Raw genomic sequence first — 26,442 nt, forward strand, 5'->3', positions numbered from 1 at the left:
TATAATATGATTTAAACACTATAAACATAATACGTTATTTTAATAATTAAATACAAATAATATAATAAATGCAATGTTTTCAAAAAAAAAAAAAAAACAAATCAACTTACTGTAATACCAATAGTATAATAAATTATTTTAATAGTGATATCAATAATCTTTTAACATGAAATATAATATGTACTTTTACTTTAAACTGTTGTAGGCTGACTGACAGTCTACTTCAAATCATTTTTTGTGAACAATGATATATCATTGAATTCAAATTTAACAATATCCATTACAGTGACCCGTTTGACATAGAGAGCGGCATCCACTCGCCTATAGTTTTAAAAACGGAATGACCCGGGAAACGACGGATACAGTATGGCCAATGGAGTTATTGATTTTCTTATAGCGCTTACAACACTGCGTGAGTTATCATAACAATTAACATGTGATATTTGATTTTCAAGACCTTGACGATTATAATATCGCAGTAATAATTTTCCGAGTTCGTTTTTTTACCTTTTAACCTCTTGGACAATTTCGCCAATACAGTGCCTTAGCTGTTAGTTGATCGATCGTAACTACAAACAACAAAAGTGAGTAGAACTAATGATTCCTGAAACAGATTCGAAATGCTACATAAATTGTCCTACATTAATATTGTATGTCATGTTGTTGTTTCAGATGTATTCTCGTGCGATAGTCCGTTCGTTCTTAGCGCGCTCGCCCGCGTACAACAAACTGGCGGCCAACAGCTCGACGGCGGCCGTATTCCAAGCCGAGCCGAAGCCCCCTGTACAGGGTGTGATGCAAGTGCGCGAAGACAAGACCGTCGGTCGCGACATTGTCGGTTATGGTCTGAATGGCGAACCACAATACTTCGACACCATCACCTTCCCTTTCCCCAGTGTTAGATTTATGAAGAACACACCCGAAATATTGGTATGATATCCATGTACATAATTTGTTCTTATTATAGGTTTCCTCCGTTGTGCAATATTAATGAGGTTCACTTACATTTGATTTACTATTACATCACATATTCTTAGGTTATAACATTTGTGTATTCCACAAATATTGAACATTTAATAAAATTGTGTTCATTTCTGCTGAATTTTACTTACTATTATCCTAGTGCTCTATGTTGAGCATTGGTTGCTTCAAATTTTTTTTTTTAAATTTTTAATAGTTAAACCGTTCAACCGAGTTTCATTATATAGGTACCATTTGAGCGAATACAATTGACTGTTTGGGAGAGTATGTTAAAATTATGCTAACAATCAAATAAAGATTATTGTTTTGTGTTTTCATATAGTTAATAAGTTAACTCAGCTACATCTGCTGTACAATAATATTTAATTGTGGTTGTCATATTAGCTAAAGATACTATGTTTTTCTTAGATAATTTTAGTTATTTTAATTTCATTTAATAACATGTTTAAAATGTATAATATTGGAAAGTATTTTGTCAACAACCTTAAGTATAGAAAATCAAATAAACTTTTTTTAAAGTAGGTATTTTAATTTTAATAATCTTAGATCTATTCGAATAGAAGGAAAATGTTGTCATCCAAACAGATTGGCCAATGTGCTGTGTTCGTTATTTTTGCACAATAATAATTTTTATCGATTTTAATAGCATTATTCATAATATTTGCTTGTTACCAATATTAATTATCTATAATGAATAAAATGTTAAGAATGACAAAACATAATTAAATTTATTAAATTTTTGTGTCTGTAAATTACTGATAATATAATATATTAAGGGCATCAGTAGGTCATATATTTTACCAATGCCTAATAATATCTGATAGAAATGATTATCAAACAATGAGTAAACAATGGGTATATGTATTTTTTTTCTTTTTATTACTAGGCTCTGCGGGAAAAAGAAAAGGGAGACTGGAAAAAATTAACTCTAGAAGAAAAGAAAAAATTGTATAGAGCAAGTTTTTGCCAGACATTAGTTGAGGTAGATGCACCAACTGGTGAATGGAAAGCTATATTTGGATGGGTCATGGTGTGGGTAGCTATTGCCGTTTTTTCTTTTGTCGGTGTCCGTAAATACTGTAAGTATTTTCATTCTTATTATTTTTATAATTAAAATCACTGATGTTTAATATTATTATAACATTTATATTGATAATTATTTCTAGTGACTAACACTGCTGATGATCCATCATTGTCTCTTGAGCACCGTCAAGCCCAATTGAAACGTATGATTGATTTACGAGTTGACCCAGTTGATGGTTTGTCCTCAAATTGGGATTACGAAAAGAACACATGGAAAAGTTAATTCTTCAAACTTTTTGTATTATATATGTTTTTTTTTTTTTTTTTAATATATAGGTAATATAAATTCAAAATAGTCAGCTGTAATGATTAAAATAAACAGACTATGTAAATGTAAAACAATTTGTGTAGTTTATTTATTAAATCACAAATAAATAATATCTGTGGTATTGTTACATTGTTATTATTTCAACGACAAAGTAATTTGGAGCATAAATATTTGATTCTAAGTTATATATTTCTCAATTATCTAAATATTATGTTTTATAGGTTTAACCTAAAATTATATGAAATCAAGTATGATATAAAAATAAAAAAATTTAAATTCAGTCTTTAAAAGTTTAAAAATATAATTTCTATTAATAATTAATTATGACTCAAAAACCTAAATCTGTTGGTTTTTTCTGATCAGTAGAGTTGAAGTTCAGCTCGATTAAGAAAGTCAAATATATTTTGGCCCTTAAAAGAACATACCTGGGTAACCAAACGCTTCCAAATTAGCATTACTTCACCATTTTCACATGTCTATAACGTTGACATTGGTTATAGCGGTCATTGCCGTTAGTCTATATGTGCAAAATAGTATTATTTTCTCATGGATTTGAGTATAAATATCAACAATAAAACTCAATTTCACAAAGTAAATCATGTATCAGTTTTCTTTTTTACATATGAACAAAATTAAATAATTAAAAACGACTTTGCACTTTGTAGAGCATTAATGTATTTTAATTCTAACTAAATAATGCAATAATTTCATTAAATATAATTAATCGTAAAAATATTAAATTATTTTTCTATTGAAAAAAATTTAATCAGAAATGAATTATTGTCACATCAAAAAAGACATTTTACTAGCCTATATAAATTATTGTCATCTGGTAATAAAAAACAAAAAGAAGATAAAATGTCATTATGTATTAAAATGATCAATAAACTTGTCTATTAAACCCATTTAAATCAAACTTGTTAAGAAAAACAAAAGAACAAATATTAAATTAAAAGTACAAGACTTAATTAACTTACACATTTGCCACATGAACAATAACGAGAATGTAGAAAATCCATTAGCAATAAAAATATAACAGAATAGTATCAAATAAAAATTCCAAAATGGAAAATCAAAACCAACACCCATTCTATTGACCCAATTATATGGGATTTATAATAGAGGATATGTTAAATATTGATAGGAGATGAAAATAGCAATGACTGGTGTAATGTGAGAATCGGGGAAAAATAAGAGAAAAAATAGTGCTGAGGAGTTTCTAGAAGAACTTGTAGTAAAAATAAAAATGAAGTTAAATAAGCCACCTTTCAGTAGTATTCCAACTACACTTGTGATAAATCAAAATTTTAAATAAATAAAGCAGACACATTCTTAGTTACAAAAATATTTTTGGTGTTATTTAAAATAAATTATAAAATCAGGGTTAAATACAACCTAAATAAATCTTCTTAAAAAAAAAAAAAAAATGATTAAAATCCAGCAATTTTACAAAGCACTCAGTCTTGTCCAATAGAGTAATTTTTCATCATTGAAATAGGTAGTTACAATATTTATTCATTCGTATGGTTTATTGCAAAATGTAACCAGAAAGTGCCTGCATTTTTGCCTATTATTAAGTAAACGACTCACTGTACAGACCGTTCGAGTTAGGTTTCAAGTGTTAATAGAATTTTAATTTTTCCATTTAATCTCCAATCTACAACAATGACTTGATTGTCTTGACCAATTTATCGGACTCAAAACAAACACACAAGACTAGATTATTAACACCAGAACTTGAAGATTTTATATGATTTAAAAAAAAAAAATATTAATATGTTTGAATAGAAAAGAAAAGTAGAGAAAAATCACCAAAAGATAAAATTATATTATAAGGTATCTACTAACAATAAAATTATCAAGTACTACTTTACTGTTTATAAAAAATAAGAGAGAGGGGTGGGATGTCTGTAAATATTTTGCAAATACTAAATTTTCAAAATTCATGAAAGATCACAAATATTCTTTTTAGATTAGGCCTTCTTAAGAATTGTTTTATTAAAATTATATATTTTAATGGCAGAGTTTATCATTTTGTTCACACATTGAAAAAATTTACACAAAATTAAAAACACCAAAATAAATAAAAATATATTTTTAAATGAAACATCACGTTGGTAACAATACCAATGACTTATAATTAAAAATGAATACATACTAACAGTTTGGTCTAATATGTATTATAATATAACAACAATAAAATGTAATCCACTTTAATTTAAGAATACTCAACCTTAAAACATTCCTATAAATATGTCAATAAAATATAATTTTAAAATTTTTTTAAAATGCAAATAATTCTGGGAATAGTGTCTCATAAATGGGTTTGGGCTGGTTAGGAGTTTCCACAGTTGATAGTTTGTTCGATATATCGACTTTATTGAACACATCAGTTATTTTCGTATGCAATGTTTCTTCATCCTGAATACAAAAATTTGATGTATGAGTTTATAAACATGGTTTGCATGATAATAAGCTGAATTACTTTTGATGCAGTAGAAATTGCTACTAAATCTTGGAAGGATGTATTTCTGAACATATCACACAGTTGAGTTTGTCTGGTGTTCTGTTCTACCTTGATCGCAGGGTTGTCCAACAGTGAACGTTTCATGGCTTCAAATGACAGGTCTTCATTTGGAGAAAAACGCTAAAGAAAATATAATTCAATCTCAATATATGTACATTATAAATAAAAAAAAATATGTTTTAATTATACATCACAATTTAAAATTAATACTGACTCTTTGCATTGCTGGAGTGGAATTGACACTATCTAAATCTAAATTACTCAAATCAGTAAAGCTTCCTTTCGTTGATATATTAGTGTTTTCAACCCAGCTACGTCTATGTGTTAGTACTGGACCAGTTTCACCTATAAATATAGTAAAAGATGATTGTTAAAATAATAAAGACCAAAAATATTTTACAAAGTAAATGGAATAGTGTTTATTGGATATAAGTCATTAATATTTGAGCTTTCAAAAGAAAAAAAATGTTTTATTTAAATGTATTATATACTAAATAAATATATACTTAAATATGTATTATCACTTTTTATCTTATTTCTTATTCAACAAAAAATATTTTACATTTTTAATAAAATATTCAATAAATAAAACACCATAAATAAAAAATAATCAAGTGTTTTTGAAAAATAAAAATATAAAAACTTTTTTTTAAAAAACTTAAAATTAACTAGGATAATTTAATTTTTGAATGTTAGATACTGTTTTTAAAATACAAATTTATAAATGTATTAAAAATATTTCACATTTCCAAAAAACTGATTTGAAAAGTAAATTTCAAAAACACATTCAGTAATAAGTAATAACTTCACAATTTTAGTTAAGTGTATATTACATGAAAACAAACTTGTAATTTCAATGCCCGACGCTTTTAAAGCTTCAGTTAATTCTGGCTCTTCAATTAAAACTCCAGCTGGCAAAAGACTGGCAGATTTAACTTCGTTATGAATACTTATTTCTGGTAACAAATGAGTAGCATTTAACAATTTTCTTTGTTCAATTATCTGAAAAATAAATTTTGTTGATGTTATACATATTACACTATTGTCTTGTTATTTATTTTTATATTTATTACTTTTTCCACATAGTCTTTGAGTGGATGTAAATCAGTCACAACAGCTACTAAAAGCATAATACTAATAACCAATGCATGTAAATGGAATTTCTGCTGAGTTGAAAGTACAGCGTTAGTAATGGCTAACTCCTGTATACTTAAAATCAGTCTGATAAAATCCAAAACCGTTTCCTCAGACAATAGTTCAATACATATTAAGGCCAAAGTCGTATATACAGCCTCAACATTATCAACAGTATTGTTAGTCATTTCTAAGCTTTCATATATAGATACATAAATATCTTGAGCATGTTTTCGTATAAATATTGTATCACTACGAGAACATTTCTCTAGATTTATGTCAGATTTGGAGATATTTACCCTGTAAAAAATATTTTTATTATAATTTATAGTAAATAAGTTAAAATATTTTCGATTAAAAACTTACGTAGCTTTAGATAGCTTAGGTGCATTATTGTGCCTGTCTAAAAGTGTGTGTAATATACGTAGAACAATGAAGCGAATTTCATCCTCAGAAGCAGTTAATGTTTTTAGCAATAAATCCAAAAATGACTGAGGAAAAGTAGCATTCATTTGTACTGAACTATACTTGGTGCTTACCTACATAATAATACAATTCTTTTAATAACATTGAATTTAAATTATAATAAATAGAATAAACAAAATATAAAATGAATAAATACCATCAAAAGAGATTTTAAACACATTCTTTGTACATGGAGATCATTAGGATTATTTGAAGATTTAAACTGTGGTACTTTGGACATAATGAACATCATAATTTCAATTTTCTGATAATCAGGCAAATGTGCAGCAAATTCTCCAAGTGCGTGTATAAGTGCTTCTCTATATTCATTTTCACCATCAGATTCAGATAGACCAGTATTAGATGGTGGACGTCTAGTAACTGATGTACGGAGATTTGTTAGCAGAGAATTTATTATTTCTAATACTGTTGGTCCAACACTTTCATTAGCTGCAATAGCAATAATTTTTGATAGCACGTCTGCAATACTAGTTCGGATTTTTGGAGATGCGTTGCTGTTTTCGTCTAAATGAGTCATCAGTGTTTCCACTACAGCATATGAATATTGAGATTGAATAGAAAACATTAAGATACGGAAACACTGAGTAGCAAATACATTTGGCACCCACATATGATGAGCGTCTAAATGTCTAAAAAATAAAAAAAATATATTATAACAATTTCTTAAATTAAAAGTTTGTTTATTACTTTAGGACAGGACGAATGACACTTTTAACATGACCAAACGATGCACGTCCAATTAACTCTCTTAAACAAGATTCTGCTAAAGAAAATGAATCAGTTTTATCATTGACCTCTTCTGAAATTCCACTTTCAACCATTAATTCAGTTTTTGATCTAAAATTTTATGTTAAGTATTATTAATAAAGTAAGTTTACAATACAAACACAATTTAATTAAACTAATTAATAAAATTAATTCTTAAACAGAGGCACTCAGATAGATTACCAAGTATCATATATTAATAACTGCATGTGCCCTCGAAGGGGGTAGGTATAAATTACTGGGGAAGCATATGTATAAACAATAATAATTAGGTTCTGTGGAATATAACAATTACTAAATTTTTTAAATATTTTTATACATATTTTATAAGTATATTTATTGAATAGAACATGAATATTTTTTTAAGGTGAGTGGGTATACTTTTGTTAGCTGCATACACACTCAAAACTGATGACTCTGATTTTGTAATCATTATCATCTATAATTTATCATAAAGGTTGGAAAAATATACAAAAACACAACATAGTTTATAAAGCACAATATACAACAAGATAGATAATAATCAACATAATTACTATTAAGTGACTTAAATAATAATATAACACTTACTTCATTGTATGCATATTAAATAATAAAGATGGAACAATTTTGTCCATGTGAACAGGTTCCCAGATATTTTCAACCAAATCATCAGAAACAGTTTTTCTAATAACTCCCTTAATAAGAAAAATAATGTATATTTTATTTAAATTAAAGATATAATAGAAAATATTTAATTTAAATTTTACTTGAATGCCTTTTATGCCTGCCATTCGAATCATTTCCATAGTGACTAAATTTGGATTGTTGTTATGACACATGGAAGAAAATTTGGAAACAAAAAAATCATATCTCCTATGATATGATGGTGTATCTTCTTCAATATTAGAAAACCGTACAAACTATAAACAAAATAACTGCTGTTAATTAGTATTCATTTTATTTAACTAAAAACTTGAATATATTTTGGTACCGATTGTGTGGCTAGTATTTGTAAACTGGGTTCTGATGATTCAAGTAGCTTTTGCACAATGCGTAAGTAGCTTTCAACAAATAAATTTAAAGTTTGAGCATGACATGCTACAAGAAGCTGGTCCATAGCTTCCATAGCAATCATTACAAACCTAAAATAGAAAATATTTAAGAATTGGCTTGATTTTTTTTATTTTTGATAAATCTTACTCATTTCTCTTGCGAGAGATGTCTCTACTAGCTTTCTGAAATAGATATTCGCCAATACGATCTAATTTTTCTGGTGATGATAAAGCATAGAATGTTAACTTTTCCATATTATTTTTCACCAAACCATCCTAGATTACAACATAATTAATTAAATTGCCATCTTGTATAAAGATATCTTAAATAAATATAAAGTAAGTTACCTGAGGAACTGATGGGAAGATGTTATCAACAAGACGTTTATAGCGAGGGCGCATACGAGATAAGCAACCTAGTAAAATAAAACATAATATCATATATATTCATCAATTTCTATAAATCAAATTCAATTTATTCGTGTATTAGTGATTCTAAGATTAAAACAATTTGATATTGGAAAATTCATTTTGTATTAGAAAATATATGTTGGTTAGTGACCTTGGAAACACCCTTTTACTAGCTCAAGATTTTCAATATGAACAGTTCTAAGCAAATGCGGATATGATTTTAGTATAAACTATTCAATTAAACTCACCAACACACATTGCTATTTGTGTAAAAAAACAAATTTAATTCTGAAATGCTTAAACAAATTTAAAGTGGCTCGTGAAATTAGCAGACTAGTAATATTATGTAATAGAATAATAACTCGTTAACACGTTATGAGATATTCTTATGATAACTAGATAAATAAAAAAATAAATTGACGACAAATATTCAGAATGATTAAGCGAATCCAGACACAAGATAGAATATTGAAATAATTATTAAGTTAATACTCAATATAAGATAAGTATAAAGAGTAAAACACTAAAAACTAAGAAGACAAAAATAAATAATTAAATCTATATTATTTTATCCTGTATTTCCTGATTCCAGTTAGTCATTTTTAACAACTGACAAGGATTTTTTAGTGATAACGAAACGATAACATGTAGCTTAATAACATTGAAAATTTTTGTTCCATGAAGTAAAAGTAATTATTTAGTAAAAATAAAAATTAATATAATATAATGCTAATAGCTATCGTTGGTGTTACTTGGATCTTGGAGGGAACTGGGGAGGGTTGCAATAATTGGTGTAGGTACTTGTCCCGTCTAATTTTTAAAATCCTACTTTTGAAACTTTTGAAATTGGCCGGTATTTTTTGAGATACGAAATTTGAATACATTTCACCATAAAACAAAAACTATTTTATCATTGAATATTTTATGTATAACTAATTATGCAGGTATTATTAATTATAATTTTAAGAAGTATCTATCTATTAAAAGTAATTTAAATTTTATTGTTATATCTAGTCTAGGTATATAAAACATTATTCTATAACTTAAGATTCTGAGAACTGAGAAGAGCAAATATGTAGTTTGCAACGATATGTTTTTTTTCATTATTAATGTTGAATGATTTGATTGTTTGTCTGTCATCAACTTTTGAAGCAAAAAAAAAAAAAAAAATGTAAAAATGTTTCAGTTTTTAACTTCGATAATAGTTTTTGCCTTCTGGTAGCAAATTGTATTTAGTTGATATTTTAGATCAAAAGTAAAATATCCCTTCATAACTGGAAATAAATAACAAAAAAAAGAATACATTAAATAAATATTTAGCTTCGAAATATTTTACAAAGTAGGTTTTATCATAATTTTAAAACGATAAGTCGATAACCAACTAACGGTCAATATTTGACATTATAATATATATTATGTGATATAATTTTCAAAAAATTCATTTTTTTTTTTTGACTGTGAAATGGCTTTTAATTGTTGATAAAAATACTATTATCCTACTCGGTTAAAAAGTGTATAAATCGAATAAAAGGTTACTCTTAACTAAGTCTTCTATAGATTTTTAGTTTTGTCTATTAATGTTGTTAGGTATTATACCTATCTTTCAATTATACGTGTAACCACTGTAACCTATTCCTAATTTTATAAATATCTAATTATTAATAAAAGGTTCAGCCAATACAGAATTTATATTTGAAACAAGTTTGTCCCTTTTTTGAGGACCATGTCTCGTTGACCCGACAAACCCGTTTTAATCCTGTTAGATAATTTCATATTGTAATGATAATGGCATTAAAAAAAAAAAAAAACCTATACGCAAAAAGATAAAAATAATATTTTCCTTATTTTTTTTTTTTAAAGTTGTATACATAATTATAAGTTATTTATAACTTAATGAACGGTTTATGTGGAACGAGCATCGAGTGTCGACTGACAACCATACCGACGAATGATAATGATAAACGTAAGAAATATGTAACATTCCGTATAATATGGTATACGTATATATACTTTATACCTATTGACATATTTTGACAGTTACACCTGTAAATATATAATTACAATTACACTAAGACTTAAAATAAGAGCCCACTGTCGTCTGTCATCCTTTGGCTCCCCCGACTATGTACATCGTTTAACAAGCATACGATACGAGCCAAATTGTATTCATAACATCTTCAAAATATAAAAATATTACTAAACAAACTTTTAGAGCTAAGCCGAAAATGTTTGTTCCGTTTATTATTATTATTATTATTATTATGGTCATCATATTAATGCTGTTAAGAAATACCAAATAACGATAGTCGTCAGTCATCGTACCTCGTCAGTACAATATGAGACAGATATCAGGCTCATAAGTTACTGGGAAACCCACTACTTATAAGGTTGTAAATCGTAAAAATCACAGTAGCATGGGGTAGTAGACACCAATAGTGCAGCCAATCAATAACATTTGTGGGGACCTATCGATTCTGTCAACATATCATCGATTTCTGGCAGAGTACGGGTTGTCTAAAAACAATATATCAACCTATATCAATTTCACCACCTACCAATTTTCATTTGTAGAAACTAGAAAATCATCTTATATAATTCCTTATTAACTTTATTAAAAATAAATGTATATTCAACTTAAAAATGTGAATAATATTTTTGGAAATAGCAACTCGAATATATAGGTAGGTACTTACGTAAAAATAGATAAATTATAAATAAAATGCAGCAAAAAAAAAAAAAAAAAAATGAATAAACCATATTTGTAAAACAGATGATAATATCATGTATCAACCTAATTAGTATAGGACAACTGATATTAATTGTTTTATGCGCTGTTCTTTACGTTAGATATTATCATCAATAAAATTACTGAGTTAACAAGTCAATATGTCAGAAGAAATTTTATGCACGATATTTTTATACAGGTATTACAAACAAAATGATGTACCTATCTATTTAGTATAATGTAATTTAAAATAAAGTTGTATACCTAAGAAAAATCAAAATATAATTTTTGTTCGAGTAGATTAATTTTTTCCTGTTAGATTAGGTGACGAGATCAATACTGGCAGAATCCGTATACCTTTTAAAATTCAAGTGTAACGGAATAAATGAAATCCCAATATTTTTATCTAATCTGTAAACTGATCAGTAAAAATTTTAAAACTTAAATTAACATAATTTAGATTTAAGTAGGTACGTAAGGTAAAGCCATAAAAGTAATTTGATAATATACGTATCAATTTTATAGTTACAATTGTTTTACTATAATCGAATACACGTGGTTCTTTGAAGTTTTTTAATTTTCAAAAACATTCTATGATATAACGTATGTGATATGACGTGACCAAAATGTCTTATAACGTCTATGTGGTATAAACGATAATATAATGATTTATGATACATGATAATTAATTGTCTTATATTAATTTTCACGACGTATTTTTATTATGTTTCAAGTGTTTTAATTTAATTAATATTAGGCTGACATGTCCGAATTATTGATAATAATCAAATGAATTAATGATATTACCATAAATTATAATTATTTTATGAATAATAATTGTATACGTATGGCGACATTTAGCACACATTTAGCATTACTACAGTTATAATTCAATCATGTAGAGGCCAATTGAAAACATATCTTATAGTTTATGTATTGAATATTTTATTATGTATTATTTTTAAAATGATTATAAATTATAATATAATATAAACATAAAATTAAGACATTTAATTGTAAGAATTGTTTAAATATTTATTATAATAACACTAATGATAGACGTCATTAACAACCACTGAACGTTTAATGAATCAATCTAGTAAGTGCTTTAAATATTAATTTTTTGATTCATGATTAATCTATTATATTTTAGTGAACCATAAAATAAATAATTTTTTGTAAAAAAACTCATGAATTAAGTGATATTTCCAAAAAAAATTAAATTTATAATATAATGTATGTACACAGATCAGGTAAGTAGATATATAGTTATTAAAAAAAAAAAAAAAAAATGCTAGGTAATTTGAGTTTCAAATAATTAGATGTGTAAAGTAAAGTGAATCTGGATAATTATTATATAATTTAATTTTTTTTTTATATATACTTAATATTATTATAGTATATAAATAATAATTCTTAGGTTTACTTTCCTAAGCCTAATAAAATTAATCAATGATTAGTGCTTTTTAGAATTTATTATGGTAATACAATACCTATAAGAACAAAATATTAGCGTATTTAAATAATGATTTTGAAATAAATTATATTGATCCGAAGGAATTATTCCGTCTTAATGTTTGAATTGAGTTGAAGGCGGCAATAAATAGCTGCGAATCATTTCATTAGAAACTAAATAGAATGTTAAATTTATTGTTTTCATCTAAGCATCTACACGCTTAAGAATCTATTTAAAGACATTTAAATAAATACAAACACAAAAAAAACACAGGAAATAAGTTATTAAACAGAAGAAAACAAGAGACAAAAAAAAAAAAAAAAATTAAATATAAAATAAAAATATATTAGATGTAACTGAAATTTGTTAATAACATTTCAAATGCATTTTTAACCTGAACATAATAAAAAATAAATTATTGTGACATAATTTTTGTTCATAAATATGGAAACATTATGAACAAGGGCGCCCGCAGAAATATAAGGGAGGGAAAAGTTAAAATTTTAAAACTATATAATAATATTTAATCCATGCAAGTACCTAGGTTATAAAACAATTAATATTTAATACTAACTAAAATAGCGGAGGATTATGGAATCCATGATTATGAATTGAAATGGTTATATTAAAAGAAAAATTGACAAAATAAAAAAAAAAAACATATATTTAGTCACGCATGTTTAACACAGATAGATTTAACCCTAGGTATAAAAATAAGAAGAAAAACGTACACGTATAATAGTACTATTTTTTTTTTATTTTTTTTTTTTTTTTTGAAGGGGATTCAGTTTATCTTAATTTTTTTAAACCTAGGACCTAGTTTACCTCAAGAAAGTTATACAGGATTTTACTATTCTTTAAATAAAACAACTTGAAAACGTATGAACTTTATAAATGTCTAATATGGGTATTATTATAATACTACGACTACTCTTTTTTAACACTATTATAAGTAGCATTTATTTTCATTTAAATAATCAATAAGTATACACTGTACAGATTCTTAATTACATTTATTTATTGTAAATTTTAGGTGGTATGTCTAGATAATTAAATAAATATTGTATTATTATAATTGTATAAGTGTATAATTATAGTCTTATAAATATTAATTATTAATAATTTTAAAAATTTAAATGGTCATTTGGTAGTAATAAATATTATTATATTTTATAACGTATAAATATAGATTGTTCTCTCAAAATTCAATAAACAATATTATAATAATACAATACCTGCATTTCCAGTATTATAAAAATTATGCCAATCATTTTTTAAAACGTATTTAATTAATTTCTAAATTACCAGCAAAAATAAAATACTTATATTTATTTTTATATTTAAGCTAACTAACACAATGAATATTTATTGAAATTATGGTTTCCTCACTTTTATTTGTAAATATTGTATTAAAAAGGGTATCCTTATTCTTTTGATAAATCTATAACTAATGAATATATTGAATATAATATTTTGGCAGATGCCTCTGATTGGCGTTTGTGTAAGTTTTGTGTCGTTATTTAACATTTAAAAATTTTTGCGAACCGTGAAAAAAATTGTGAAAAAAGAATATTTAATAAATATAAAAACAAAAATATACGTATATACTCATACATGGAGTAGGGGTAAAATTAGCTTTTTTATATCTGCAGATGTCATTTTTAGATTAGATAATATGGTAGGTGTTGACTACAGAGTATTGATAATGGTATCTAAATAATACAGAAGTAGTTTTAAATTTTAATACTATGTTTCCAACGATTTAGGTACCCAGATTGTGACTGGTGGCATTTAAAATTAATAGTATAATATAAATTCTAAAATCTAAATTTAATTGAAAAATGTATCATGTTTTAAGTAATCAAAAAAAAGATATTCTATTTTAATAAGACACAACTGAAGTAAACGTTTTATATAATACTTGTAGAAATATATTTTTATTTATACTTCATAAATTACGTGGTTATTTTTAAATTTAGAATTCAGATGCGTATCTCTCTTATTATTTTATTTTTTAAAACAATGATAAATGGATGTACTGAAATATGAGGTCAATGAGTCTGAACGGAGTTTACTATAACAACTTATAAGGGAATGTAAACAACATTGAAAATATAAGCCATAGAAATCTATTCTTGTCGGACGTAATTTTAATAAATTTAAATAAATTACTATGATTTTAAAATCAGTAAAGCCCTTATATCTATTAAACCTATTATAATGGACTCTATTAATTATTATTATCCTTACACCTTATGTACTTAAGACTTATAAACTCAGAAAATACATTAAAACAAATATTGATTTAAATACATTAAAGTTTTCAAAAACAATAATCAATAATAATTATCAATAAAAAGGGTGGTTTACATTTAAAAAAATATGTCTACATTGCCACACTCCTAATACAGTAATATCACATAAAAAAATTCAAGTTTTTTTGAATATGGTTTTTAAATATATAAATACAAGTTATAAACACCAACATGTTTGTATTACATTTACCATTAATTAAAACATTGGAGGTAAGAAGGTTTGTCTCTGTATATATAAAGACACAATTTGCTTGGGTTATGGTTGGGCTATGATATGTGACAACGAGTACCGCACATATCCCTAAATACTGCACGTCAATCAGATGTATTTTGTATTTACTAACTACTATATACATTGATACACGTATTGTTCACATATACATAGAAAACACGTCTTATTTGGTGTGATGGCTAAATGGTTATATTGTCACATTAACAAGTCGCGTCCTTGACCTGTATGATAAATTAATATTATAGGTAGGCACAGGTAGAATAATGGCCAGGTGCAGTTTTTGCTGCTATTGCCAGTATGGCCATACTATAATTTCAATAAATAGTGATTTACAATGTAAAATTAATTGTATTATTTTTTTGTTTTCATACATGAAAGAATACCTGATATTAATATTGAATAATCAACGGTAAAAACCTTAGACATATACGATTATTACATATTATTATTAATCTCTTTTATATTTTTTTGTGAGTGACGATTTTGGACTCCATCAATAATTTACTCATTTCTATCTATAGAATAGAAATATGCAGAAAATTAAATATTAGAAGAAATATTTATGGAAAGTAGAATTATGCGGTTTGTTTCACCCTTATTGACTTTGAAAAAAATCAAATTATAATTTTTTTTTAAATTATAAAATAAAGAAATTTAAATAAAAATATTAATTTTTTTTAGTTTGACAATTCAAATAAATTAAAAAAAAATTATTATCAAGTGAAATATATGTAGAAAATAAACTGTGTATCACAATAGTTGCGTATTATTCACAATAATAAAAACGTTTAATCTTTAAATATAATTTCCAAATCAGTTATTAAGCTATTGCAGATGTTAATAATACCTAAAAAATTTTATAGTCATGATAAAATGAAAAAAAAGTGTTTGAAATTTATGGTTATAAAAATAAAAACACATAGGTATAGGTACTATACAATAATTATTACAACATATTTTTTTTTAGTAAGCTTAGAATTTTTCGTCCATCTTGAGCTAAATGTTTAGTAAAAATATTAAGTTTAATACAATTATTGGAGTTTTTTATTTTTTTAAATATAGCTAATTATTTTAAACCACAGTCAAAGTGCTTAAAAAGTTTTATATGTCTAGCATGTATAGTTTTTGTAATTATATGTTAAGGTCAATTAACATTATATTATTGATGTTAATATTAAAATGGACATACTGATTTTGTATTGAATTATAATTTAGTATATAAATATGTCATTATTCCAATATTGCGATGACAACTTATTGACTTAAAAAATAATTTTTATAAACTCATTTGTATAGTAAAACATCGGTTTTAAATAAAATTTGAGTAGTGGAAAATATGTTTATACTCGTGTATATTTATCAAGTATTGGTAATATCAATAAAGTTGTTTTTTATATTAAATATTAAGATAATATCAGTGTTTATCTATTAACTTACATTAGGTATAGGTATTGCTTATGTTAAAATTGTTTTAAATTAAAAAGCATCAAGTGTTTATTATATATAATTGATTTAAAATATGAGATTTTGTGAGTAATAGTATTCTAACAAGATTTATGTGATTTCAGTGAATGGAATATGTACACTTAAAAGAAATTACTACGGCATTTAAGGGAAAGCTTGATTTACACCCTGATTTTATTTGATCAAACGTAATTTTCAAGTTTCTTCTATGATATGAAAGCAAGAGTAGGTACGAGACTAAAATATATTATTAATCACATTGGATAGTTCGTCGGCAAAAAAAAAAAAAATAAATAATAATAATAATAGGAGATTTTAATTTTTTTTTATATAATGAATAAGGAGTTGTATTTATATACTTACATCCTGGGTCCGTACACTTGTCCACAATTGTGTCGACGCACTTCATCATATCTGCCTGTTTGTAACAACAGCAAAAACCCATGGCGGACATTTTATATAACAAGTGATATAGAAAATTAAAATTAAAAAAAAAAAAAAAAAAAATTATGAAAAAATGAAAAATGAATTAAAAACAATAATATAGTATTAATTATAGATAGGTTATATATATATATATATATTTATATATAACGATTTCTCGGGACAAAAAGCGCAGAGTCGTACTCGTTAAAATAAATATTGTGAATTATAATATTTTAATATTTGTTCACAACAACAATATACGATTTACAGGGCTAAAATTGCTCGCGATTGTTAATCTAGTTAATCCAAACGTATATAATATTATACTCGAACGAGTTCCGTCGACGTATACCGGAATTCGTGCGGATTAATTAACGTACAAAAATGAAATAGACAAAGAAATTTAAAGAAAACGAAATATATTAATGTCTGTCGGAAGTCGGCGGATATCGCGTCGAATATATTAATAATTGTATATTATGGTTATCGCACGAGCAGATGACGTTGACTTGACGACTGAACGGCGCAATGGTAACGTATAATATACCACCGGCGAAGCCGATACAACACTAAACCGTGCGCGCGCGCTTTGGCCGATGCGCTCGGCGGGTGCCGTTTATTGTGAAAAGCTCATTCGCGAAACGTCGCCAACGCCTCACGTATATACGCGGGCTGCAGCTCGCGACCCCTGTAGCGAAAATGCGTAGGTACTCTTTCTCGGCGCCTGCAGTATTATTATTATCGTGTGGTGTATCTTATCCACGTATATGCATGTATGTGTACGTGGATAAGGCGATGTACAGCAGAGTAAGCTCATCCCCGATTTTCTCTTAAATGGTTTGTTCATTCGAATTCGAATTCGAATTTTTTTTTTTTTCTATCAAGTACGCTCAAGTGCCACGTTTTCAAACGCACAGATATCGCATACCATTTAAGAAGCGTCCTACGACAATAGCGACTTATTTTTTCAAACGAGGATCTGTAAATTATTAAATAGGTACACCTACGCGATTTGAAGCGATATTGGACGAGTGATTTTCGGATTATTTTACTTTGTGTATTAATGATAATAAAATGATTAGAGAGTAAGCAATATCGGGGCTGCATATTACGATTTCAAAATTATAATTTATTATTAAAACTAATCTATTGACATTTTGTAATTCGTAAACATTTTCCGAATCTAACAAATGCTAGAGGATTACGTCTATTTTATATTTTTGTAATGCCATTTTTAAAGATTACTCGTTTAAATTTAGATTTAGATACCCACATTAAAATTTTGAAAAATTATCCGCTTAAAAACTTACAGAAACAAAAAAGTTGATTTTAATTATTTGAAAAATAAAGTTTGTTTGACAACAGGATAGTCCTTAAATATTGTAAATAATCTAAATATTTGAGAATAATATAGTCCTTAAGTATAATTAAAAATTCTAAAAATCAAAATTTGAATGAATTCATTTTTAACGAAAATAATGGTGGGTAAATATACTTGAGTTGAATCAACCTATATGTAATATTTAATATACGTTTTAAACATGCATTATGAGCTGTACTCATAGTAGTATAATAATATGTGTCAATGTGTCTGTGTGTGTGCGTGTGTGTATGTGTAAGCGGAATGATTTTTTTTATTATTGTGGAACAGACTTATGTTTCTTATTCTGAGTTTCATTGCGTTTTTAATGTAGTTTTAAACTTTTTAAGGACATAATTCACTTTACAATAGATAGGACAAAATTAAAACAAAATTTAACATTACGTGAAGTTTTTTATTTTTACAAACTATTCAATTTTTTAATTTTTTTTTTTTTTTTGAAATAGAATACTCGTATACATATCACATGTATATAATATATTTTACATATAAGATGATATAGGATATAGAAAATATATTGCATAAAATTCATTTTGTGGGTGTTTACATAGAAATGTCTCGCGTGTCAGCAAGAATAAGAGTGACACATCCGTAATTTTTATTTGAAAAGCAACAGAAAAATGTGTCAATATCAGATTTGTTCTTCTTGCTTTTTTAAAGTATTTTTTTTAACGGAGAACCTCTGCGTATAGTTTTTTGCAAATATGATTTTTATTTTGTTATGTTTTTATACGTGATTTATTTTAAGTTTAAAATAATATTATATTTACGTAGTTTCATATTCATATAGACTGATATTAACAGTGGAAATTGAAGATGACATTTTTTAGAAAGACTATGTGTTTTCCAATTTGTATCTATTCAAACTCACGATCTATAGGTACACTATACGTCTATACTAAAATCTTTCTGTTTAATCATTTATTGATTAAATATAAAACAAATAAATTTAGTATTAAGAGTATAGTACTATAATCGATTTATTGTGTTGATAACATTGTACCTTTCTATGGTGTTTTTGTCTTTTATAACTCAAACAATGAAACATTTTAACACCACTAACAATATTATTATAGGTATTGTATCTACCTACTATTTTAGCTTTAAGTTAAAACGTATGGATAAATATACATTTTTTCTTAATTTTTAACGACACCTCATGACGTCTGATGAAATAAAACTTAACAATACTTAAGTGCTGCAAATGATGCAACTATTTTATCAAAGTTTTATTTAATTATTTTGATCAAAACACTATTTTATAGTTATACATAGTCACATAGATATATTGTACTATAAAAACGTATAAAATGTAAATTTTAAATAGGTACGAAAAAATTATTTTATTTACCCTTTGCATGTGTTTTTTGTTAATCATATTAAATATATTATTTTATGTTGATCATTTTACAACCTTGGTTTTTCTACTGGGTGTACAACTCTTGTGATTTCTGAAATCAAATAATATAAATACTAATGATTTTATATACTATAGAATATAATAAAATATTGAATGATATATTAATTTATTAAAAAAACAATTCTACATTTAATTAGAATTATAAATATAGATGACGATAACTGATATAATGATTAATCAATACTTTTTCAATAGGTTTTAAAACCAAAATACCTATTCAATACTTATATAAAAATATAACTTTTATAATTTGCACAACTTTTATTTTACTAAGAGTAAATATTTAAAATAAATTTGTATTGTTTTTCTAACTTAGACATTTTTTTTTTTTTTTAATTCATTATTTTTTTACAGTTTTAATAAATAGCAAGTGAAATTAAGTCTGAATACAATAAAGAAGTATAAATAATAATTACGTAAATTAAGAAAATATTTAACCATGAATTATTTAGTTATTAGCTTATACAAATAACTACCTACTTTATTATTACTTGATATTGGTAATTTAATTTCATATAGATTGTAAGTCATATACTTCATTATAACAACATAATACAAGGAATTTAACATTTTTGTATGCTTATTTGTATATACACTTAGATTCTAGATTATTAATTAAAATGAAATAAATTGTAAATCATTTAATTTATTTTAATACTTTGATACTAGTATAAGTATATTAAATTGTCTTTGCGATTTTGAAAATAATATAGTCAAGTATTATATTAAATTAATAAGAATAATCCAAAGCTCAAATTATAAATACATGTTAATAATTTATATCTAGTATTTTGAATGTGTGTCTAAAATTCAATTCAAAATCAACTAAATAGATTGGTGCAATGGTACACACATATTATCAATAAAAAAAAACTTTGACAAAATTAGATTAAACGGTTTTAACAAGAAGTATTTTAAATGTATAATAAATGATAACTTAACCAATCTAGTATAGGTAATCGTACGTTACATATGTATATAGTTGGCATTTTAATCACATGCTTAAGTAAATTCAATGACATGACTTTAGTTCAGATTTTTATGTGAGAACATTTTTAATGGACATATTCAGTGTAAGAAGTGTTTGAATTTTATAACTAGTAGAATCTATATAAAAAAAGTTGTTTTTGAGTGTTAGAGTTAATTTTGAATTTAAAGAATATTTCGAAATATTCTAATTTATGGTACATACAAATATTATAGAATATTTTAATATATTTTCGCTGTATTGGTTTATATAAGAAAATATTTTTGAGCATTTAATTAAGCTATAATATTTAGTTATTATTACTAGGTAACTTACTATGATAAATTGTTGGTTTTCATTATCTGCACGAAATCTAACCATAAACATAAATACATAATATAATTCATATTATACACATCATCCCACTATGGCGCGTTTTATGAATTATACTTTAAAAATGTTATGACCACTTGGTAAAAATGAAAAAAACATATTATAATTGATGTTAATAGATACATTTCCATAAATGGTGAAAACTGATGATTATTTGAAAGTATTCTATATAATATGATACGCGTAACTTGTATTGATCGTACGCTAAATAGAATTGCAAGAAAAGTTAGGGAGAAAAATACATTCCGCAGTAAACAAATTAAGTTTCAATTTAAAAAAAAATTATTAAAAAGCTTCGGAAGCGTTTAAAGTATTTTACTTGGTGTGTCATTAACCCTACTCCTGTATTGTCAACATGGATAATTTAGCTGGATCCTGTTTTTTTTATATAAACTCATTTTGACAGCTTAAAAATGTATTGGAAAAATTTGAAAACGATTCATCAATTACCATAAAAAAAAAAAAAAAATGCAGGTACTTACTAACTGATTTATTTTCCTGCGTTTTGGAATAGAATGATTTAATATTTTTCAAATCACATTTTTTCGCTCTTGTTTAGGTTGGGTTAAGTTAAATTAATTTTATTTTCCGAGAATGAATCAATGAAATATGCAAAAACCCTTTATTTTTTTTATAGATTCTACTAGTTATGAAACATAATTACAATTATTATTCCAATGACATAGACACGTTAAATACGTAATAAAAAATAGATTTTTACTTAAAAATCCGGACTAATAATATCTATTTACAGTTTATAGTATAATAAATAATTATAAAAAGAATAATTTACTAAATAGCTTAGCACCAAAAAAAGTGTATAGATCTAAAATTTAAAATTAGTAGTTTATAGGAATTATTTAAGTATTCTATTATTGTTAGAGTAAGTAGCTATCGCACATGAAAATGAATTAGGAAAAAATTAAAATGTAAAAACAAAATAGTACTGTAATTAAGAAAATATAACCTTCGATGTACTATTTTCTCATATAATCAAATACCCTATATTTATTTAAATATTGCTCAAAAACGACTGATTATTAGCTATTATAAGGTTATTTCGAGTGGAATAATTATTAAAGAAATTAAATACAACATTTTCTTAGTAATCTATTTTTGATCATGCTATGGTACGATTTTTATCATATATTTATACGAGTATAAACTAGTTATAACTAATAATTTACTAATTATTTAGTACCTATTATTAGTCTTTGATTTGTTTAAATCAATTAATTAAATAGTATCAGTCGTCAGTTATTAATCATATTGTCGTGATGGAAAAAATGTGTAACCTCACGGCCAGGTGATCGTTTGTCTTAAAACTGAAAAAGATTGACTAGTGGGTAACGATCTACTGTATCGAAAAGAAATACATTGTGATCTCACTATAATGAATGTGTTATTTAAATTCAATTATGTATCATTATTAATAGTTAACGAAGATAGATTCTGAACGGAAACGGTTTATCAGCCTATATTATTGAGTATATTGGTATTTTATACCATATTTTAATATTATTGTTATTAATTTTTGAACCAATACCACCCCACTGTAAAACAGAGTGAATATAAGTTCATAGTATAAACTACAAATATTAAATAAATAATATCTTAAAATTAGATATTAATTTACATATTTTGAAAATATCATTGCATATAGTTGAATCCAAATACATTAAAATTTAAGTCCCAACAAATAATATTTTTCAATTATAAAAAAATAATAAACAACTAATATCGTTATTTATTATTACGATTTTGTCAATATTTGAATCTTAAATATCCACTAAAAATAATTGTGATTATACATTTTTAGGTTTTTAATTTTATGTGAACTATTTAAGAAAAACATTAAATAACATTTTTAAACGTTACCTATACGAGTTGAAAATTTGATAAATTATATAATATAAAATACTCTTAGTCTGTAAATTTTTGTGAATTTGATTTTGAAAACGATTTTGTAACGATTTAAACTTAAAATGTCCTATGTATTTTTATAATATTTGTACAGAAACCTTATGTGGGATGTTTTAAACATTTTTAATAATTTTGATTAGGCAATACATTTTTTATTATTATTTATAGAAAAAAAACTAAAAGTTTCTTTAGTAATTAAAAGCTATTTAGATTATTTTATCCATGAATCAGCGTGATGTGATGAGGGGCTACTTCGGGTTAAGCTGCAGCGGCTTTAAGCATCTCCGAAATTTCGGAAAATTTTAAAAACACTTTCAGAGCTCTGTGAATGTATTACCACGTACAAGTAACATGTATTAAATTATACTTTGTATTAAAAATATGGCACAAGTCTAAAATGTTATAAATCTACATCATTAGTATATTAAACTTATGAAGGATTCTAGTTAACCATAGATTCTTTATGTAGATTTTACGTAAAAAAATTATCATTCGATTCAATGAAAAATTGTGGAATCGCCAATATCATTAAATATAATTATAATATATATGTATGATGTTTTGAACCACATAAAAAAATAATTTTTATTTAACTGAAAGAATAAAAAAAAATTTACTTATACCACATTACAAGTTCATAACTATTGTATACATAATCAATAGTCGTATAATAAATAGTGATTTTTTTTTTATCATGAATCATTCATTATCTTGAAAACTTTTAACGTTTTTAAAAATATTTTTTTACATGATTATAAAAAAAATAAAATCAAAAGAGTTGTCTAAAAGAATAATAATTTTTCTATTTTGATATAATTTTTTTAAGTTTTTTGCTTTCTTATACAATAAAATATATTTTTAATTTTATATTTCGAAGCAAAATACTATTTGGCGTATTCTGATATAAAATAAATCAAATTTTGGAGAAGTAGTTTATTCATCCTCATAAATTCTGCATATAATTATAGTTTTATAACTGTAATAATTAACAAAAAAAAAAGTTACATTATTTTAACAAATTAAAAAATAATTTAAGCTGTTTAAATATTATTAAACATAAAATATGAAATAAAATCCAAAATATTAATAAAATTAATTTTTATTTTTACTTAATTCATCTCAAATGAGATAAAAATTTTAAAGAGAAGTATTATTTTTATAAAAAATGAAAAATTGGATAGTAAGTAGATATTTAATTGAGAATTTAAATAATTTATAATAATAATATTTATTAAATGTCCAAATATGACGTAGTAACTAATAAAACGAATTTTATCATTAAACTTATAGTTAAATATATTTTACTATTTTTTAGAATTAATTCATAAAATACTATGTCAACATAATTAGATATTTGCTTGTAAATGTATTACTATATTTATCTTTTGTAAACATTTAAAATTTTTAATTATTCCCAATTTTTCTTAATTTATGTATTGACATAAGTTAAATAAATATGACAGTAATTTATTATGTTTATTTTATATTTGCAACAACTTGTAAAAGCTTTTAAATCATTTTTAGTGACAAAATTCATTATATTTTGTTATCTATGTTTCAACCATTTTTTATAAAATGCATGACTTGCATTTTTTAATGAGACAGTGACAGTATACCATTTTTAAAATTTAATTTATAAAGAATAAGTACCTTATATAATATATATATAAATATATAATATACATTATATATACAGAATCAGTTTTCAATCATAAGTTGATATTAATTCATTTTTAGATTTTGACAGTTTTTATAATTTTTCTTAATTTAAACATAATAATAATCTCTGTAGATTGTATAATTGTCTATATTCACTACTAAGTTTTAAAATCATAAGGCATGTACTATTTACGTAAAAATGTACAATAACAATGTGTTGGATATGTAGACCATATACTTATATTTTATTAGTAATTAATTCATGCTTTTAAAGTTTAAAGTTTTACTATTCTACAAAATATTTAGCAAACAATTATTAAACTTAACGCCATTTGAACTTGTTTAAGTTATAAATATTAATTATGTGAATATTTAAGCGACAACAAACTGTGTTATTTATTACTCTTATACCTAATTAAGTTTGAATTAAATAATATATTATGTGTTTAATCATCTCATGTATTTTCTTAAGTATAATATTGTATCAATTTGAAAACAAAAATAAAATTAAGTAACCTACAATTTGTCATTAATGATTTATGACGTATAATTTTAAATATAGTCAATATATTATAAAGAAAAAAATAATTATAAATTAAATCATAAATTATAAAAATTATTCTTACTTTTTTAAGTTCATAATATTTAGTTAATTTTAAATTTAAAGGTTTAAAATAACAAAGTAAAACGGATTTTTTTTTAAGTTATAATATCTTATGTTATAACTAAGACAACAAGTGTGGGAATAACATTCTCTTGGATAATTAATGTATACAATAGTATCGTATAAAAATATATATGTATTCTTAAAAATATGCATTTATGCATAAAAAAAATGGCCCAAGCCCAAAATGTTGGTATAAACAATATTTAAAAAAAGTATGGATTTTGTTTTTTTTCATTATAGCAATTATACAAAAATATTTATTTGTTTTTTTTTTTTTTTTTATTGTGTACTTATTTATAATTTTTAAAAAGAAGAATTAAATTAAAAAAATAATTAATAAGTATAAACTTTGAATTTATCTTTTTTTTTTAATTCTCCTACTATAGAAGTTTCCGCCAGTCTATATTTAAATCTATATTTTTATTTTATTGTAATTATACGCTGATTTTACTTTAGTTAGAAAATTATAAAATATCGTAAAAACCGAATACGACTTTAAAACTTTGAAATACGGTTTAACAATTGTAAAATGTTGAAATATGCACTGACATGCTTTAAAGGAATTCTTAATTCAGAATTTTTAATCACGCCTTCGTGAAACATATTATTTTGTGCTTACTTAGCATAATATAGTATACAATCAAGAGCTAAAAAGTAAAAATGTGTAAATGCATACAAATCCGAACACTAATGAATACTTATATACATAATACATACTTATGGTC

The 26,442-nt window shown here is 24.6% G+C and overlaps 2 protein-coding genes and 1 long non-coding RNA gene across 5 annotated transcripts in view; 1 reads left to right on the forward strand and 2 right to left on the reverse strand.

Annotated features, from left to right (window-relative positions):
* The first annotated feature begins 469 nt into the window (after positions 1-469).
* Positions 470-2,341, forward strand: LOC112595850. Its single transcript, XM_025341232.1, has 4 exons — positions 470-584; positions 673-930; positions 1,868-2,060; positions 2,148-2,341. Exons 2-4 carry the CDS (start codon positions 673-675, stop codon positions 2,285-2,287), a joined length of 591 nt encoding a protein of 196 aa, XP_025197017.1. The 5' UTR covers positions 470-584; the 3' UTR covers positions 2,288-2,341.
* A 2,106-nt stretch (positions 2,342-4,447) lies between these two features.
* Positions 4,448-17,377, reverse strand: LOC112595851 (protein EFR3 homolog cmp44E). 3 transcript variants are annotated; one of them, XM_025341233.1, is made up of 14 exons: positions 17,245-17,377; positions 8,627-8,694; positions 8,427-8,554; positions 8,218-8,368; positions 7,994-8,146; positions 7,815-7,921; positions 7,167-7,316; positions 6,616-7,108; positions 6,360-6,532; positions 5,933-6,293; positions 5,693-5,861; positions 5,074-5,204; positions 4,818-4,979; positions 4,448-4,753 (listed from the first exon to the last, which is right to left on the reverse strand). In XM_025341233.1, the coding sequence occupies exons 1-14, from the start codon at positions 17,333-17,335 to the stop codon at positions 4,616-4,618; spliced, it is 2,475 nt and encodes an 824-aa protein (XP_025197018.1). In that variant the 5' UTR covers positions 17,336-17,377; the 3' UTR covers positions 4,448-4,615. The 3 variants fall into 3 exon arrangements, with proteins under 3 accessions (XP_025197018.1, XP_025197020.1, XP_025197019.1); XM_025341235.1 differs by lacking the exon at positions 17,245-17,377 and adding an exon at positions 8,938-9,162 and having other exon boundaries at positions 4,450-4,753; XM_025341234.1 differs by having other exon boundaries at positions 4,616-4,753; positions 5,705-5,861; positions 17,245-17,335.
* A 2,669-nt stretch (positions 17,378-20,046) lies between these two features.
* Positions 20,047-26,442, reverse strand: part of LOC112595853 — a 35,673-nt gene continuing 29,277 nt past the window's right edge. Inside the window, exon 3 of the long non-coding RNA XR_003114738.1 lies at positions 20,047-20,139. This is a non-coding gene — a long non-coding RNA (uncharacterized LOC112595853). The remainder of the gene's footprint in view (positions 20,140-26,442) is intronic.

This window comes from Melanaphis sacchari, unplaced genomic scaffold, assembly GCF_002803265.2.
Source record: "Melanaphis sacchari strain LSU unplaced genomic scaffold, SCAv2.0 Contig2_pilon_pilon, whole genome shotgun sequence".
NCBI lineage: Eukaryota > Metazoa > Arthropoda > Insecta > Hemiptera > Aphididae > Melanaphis > Melanaphis sacchari.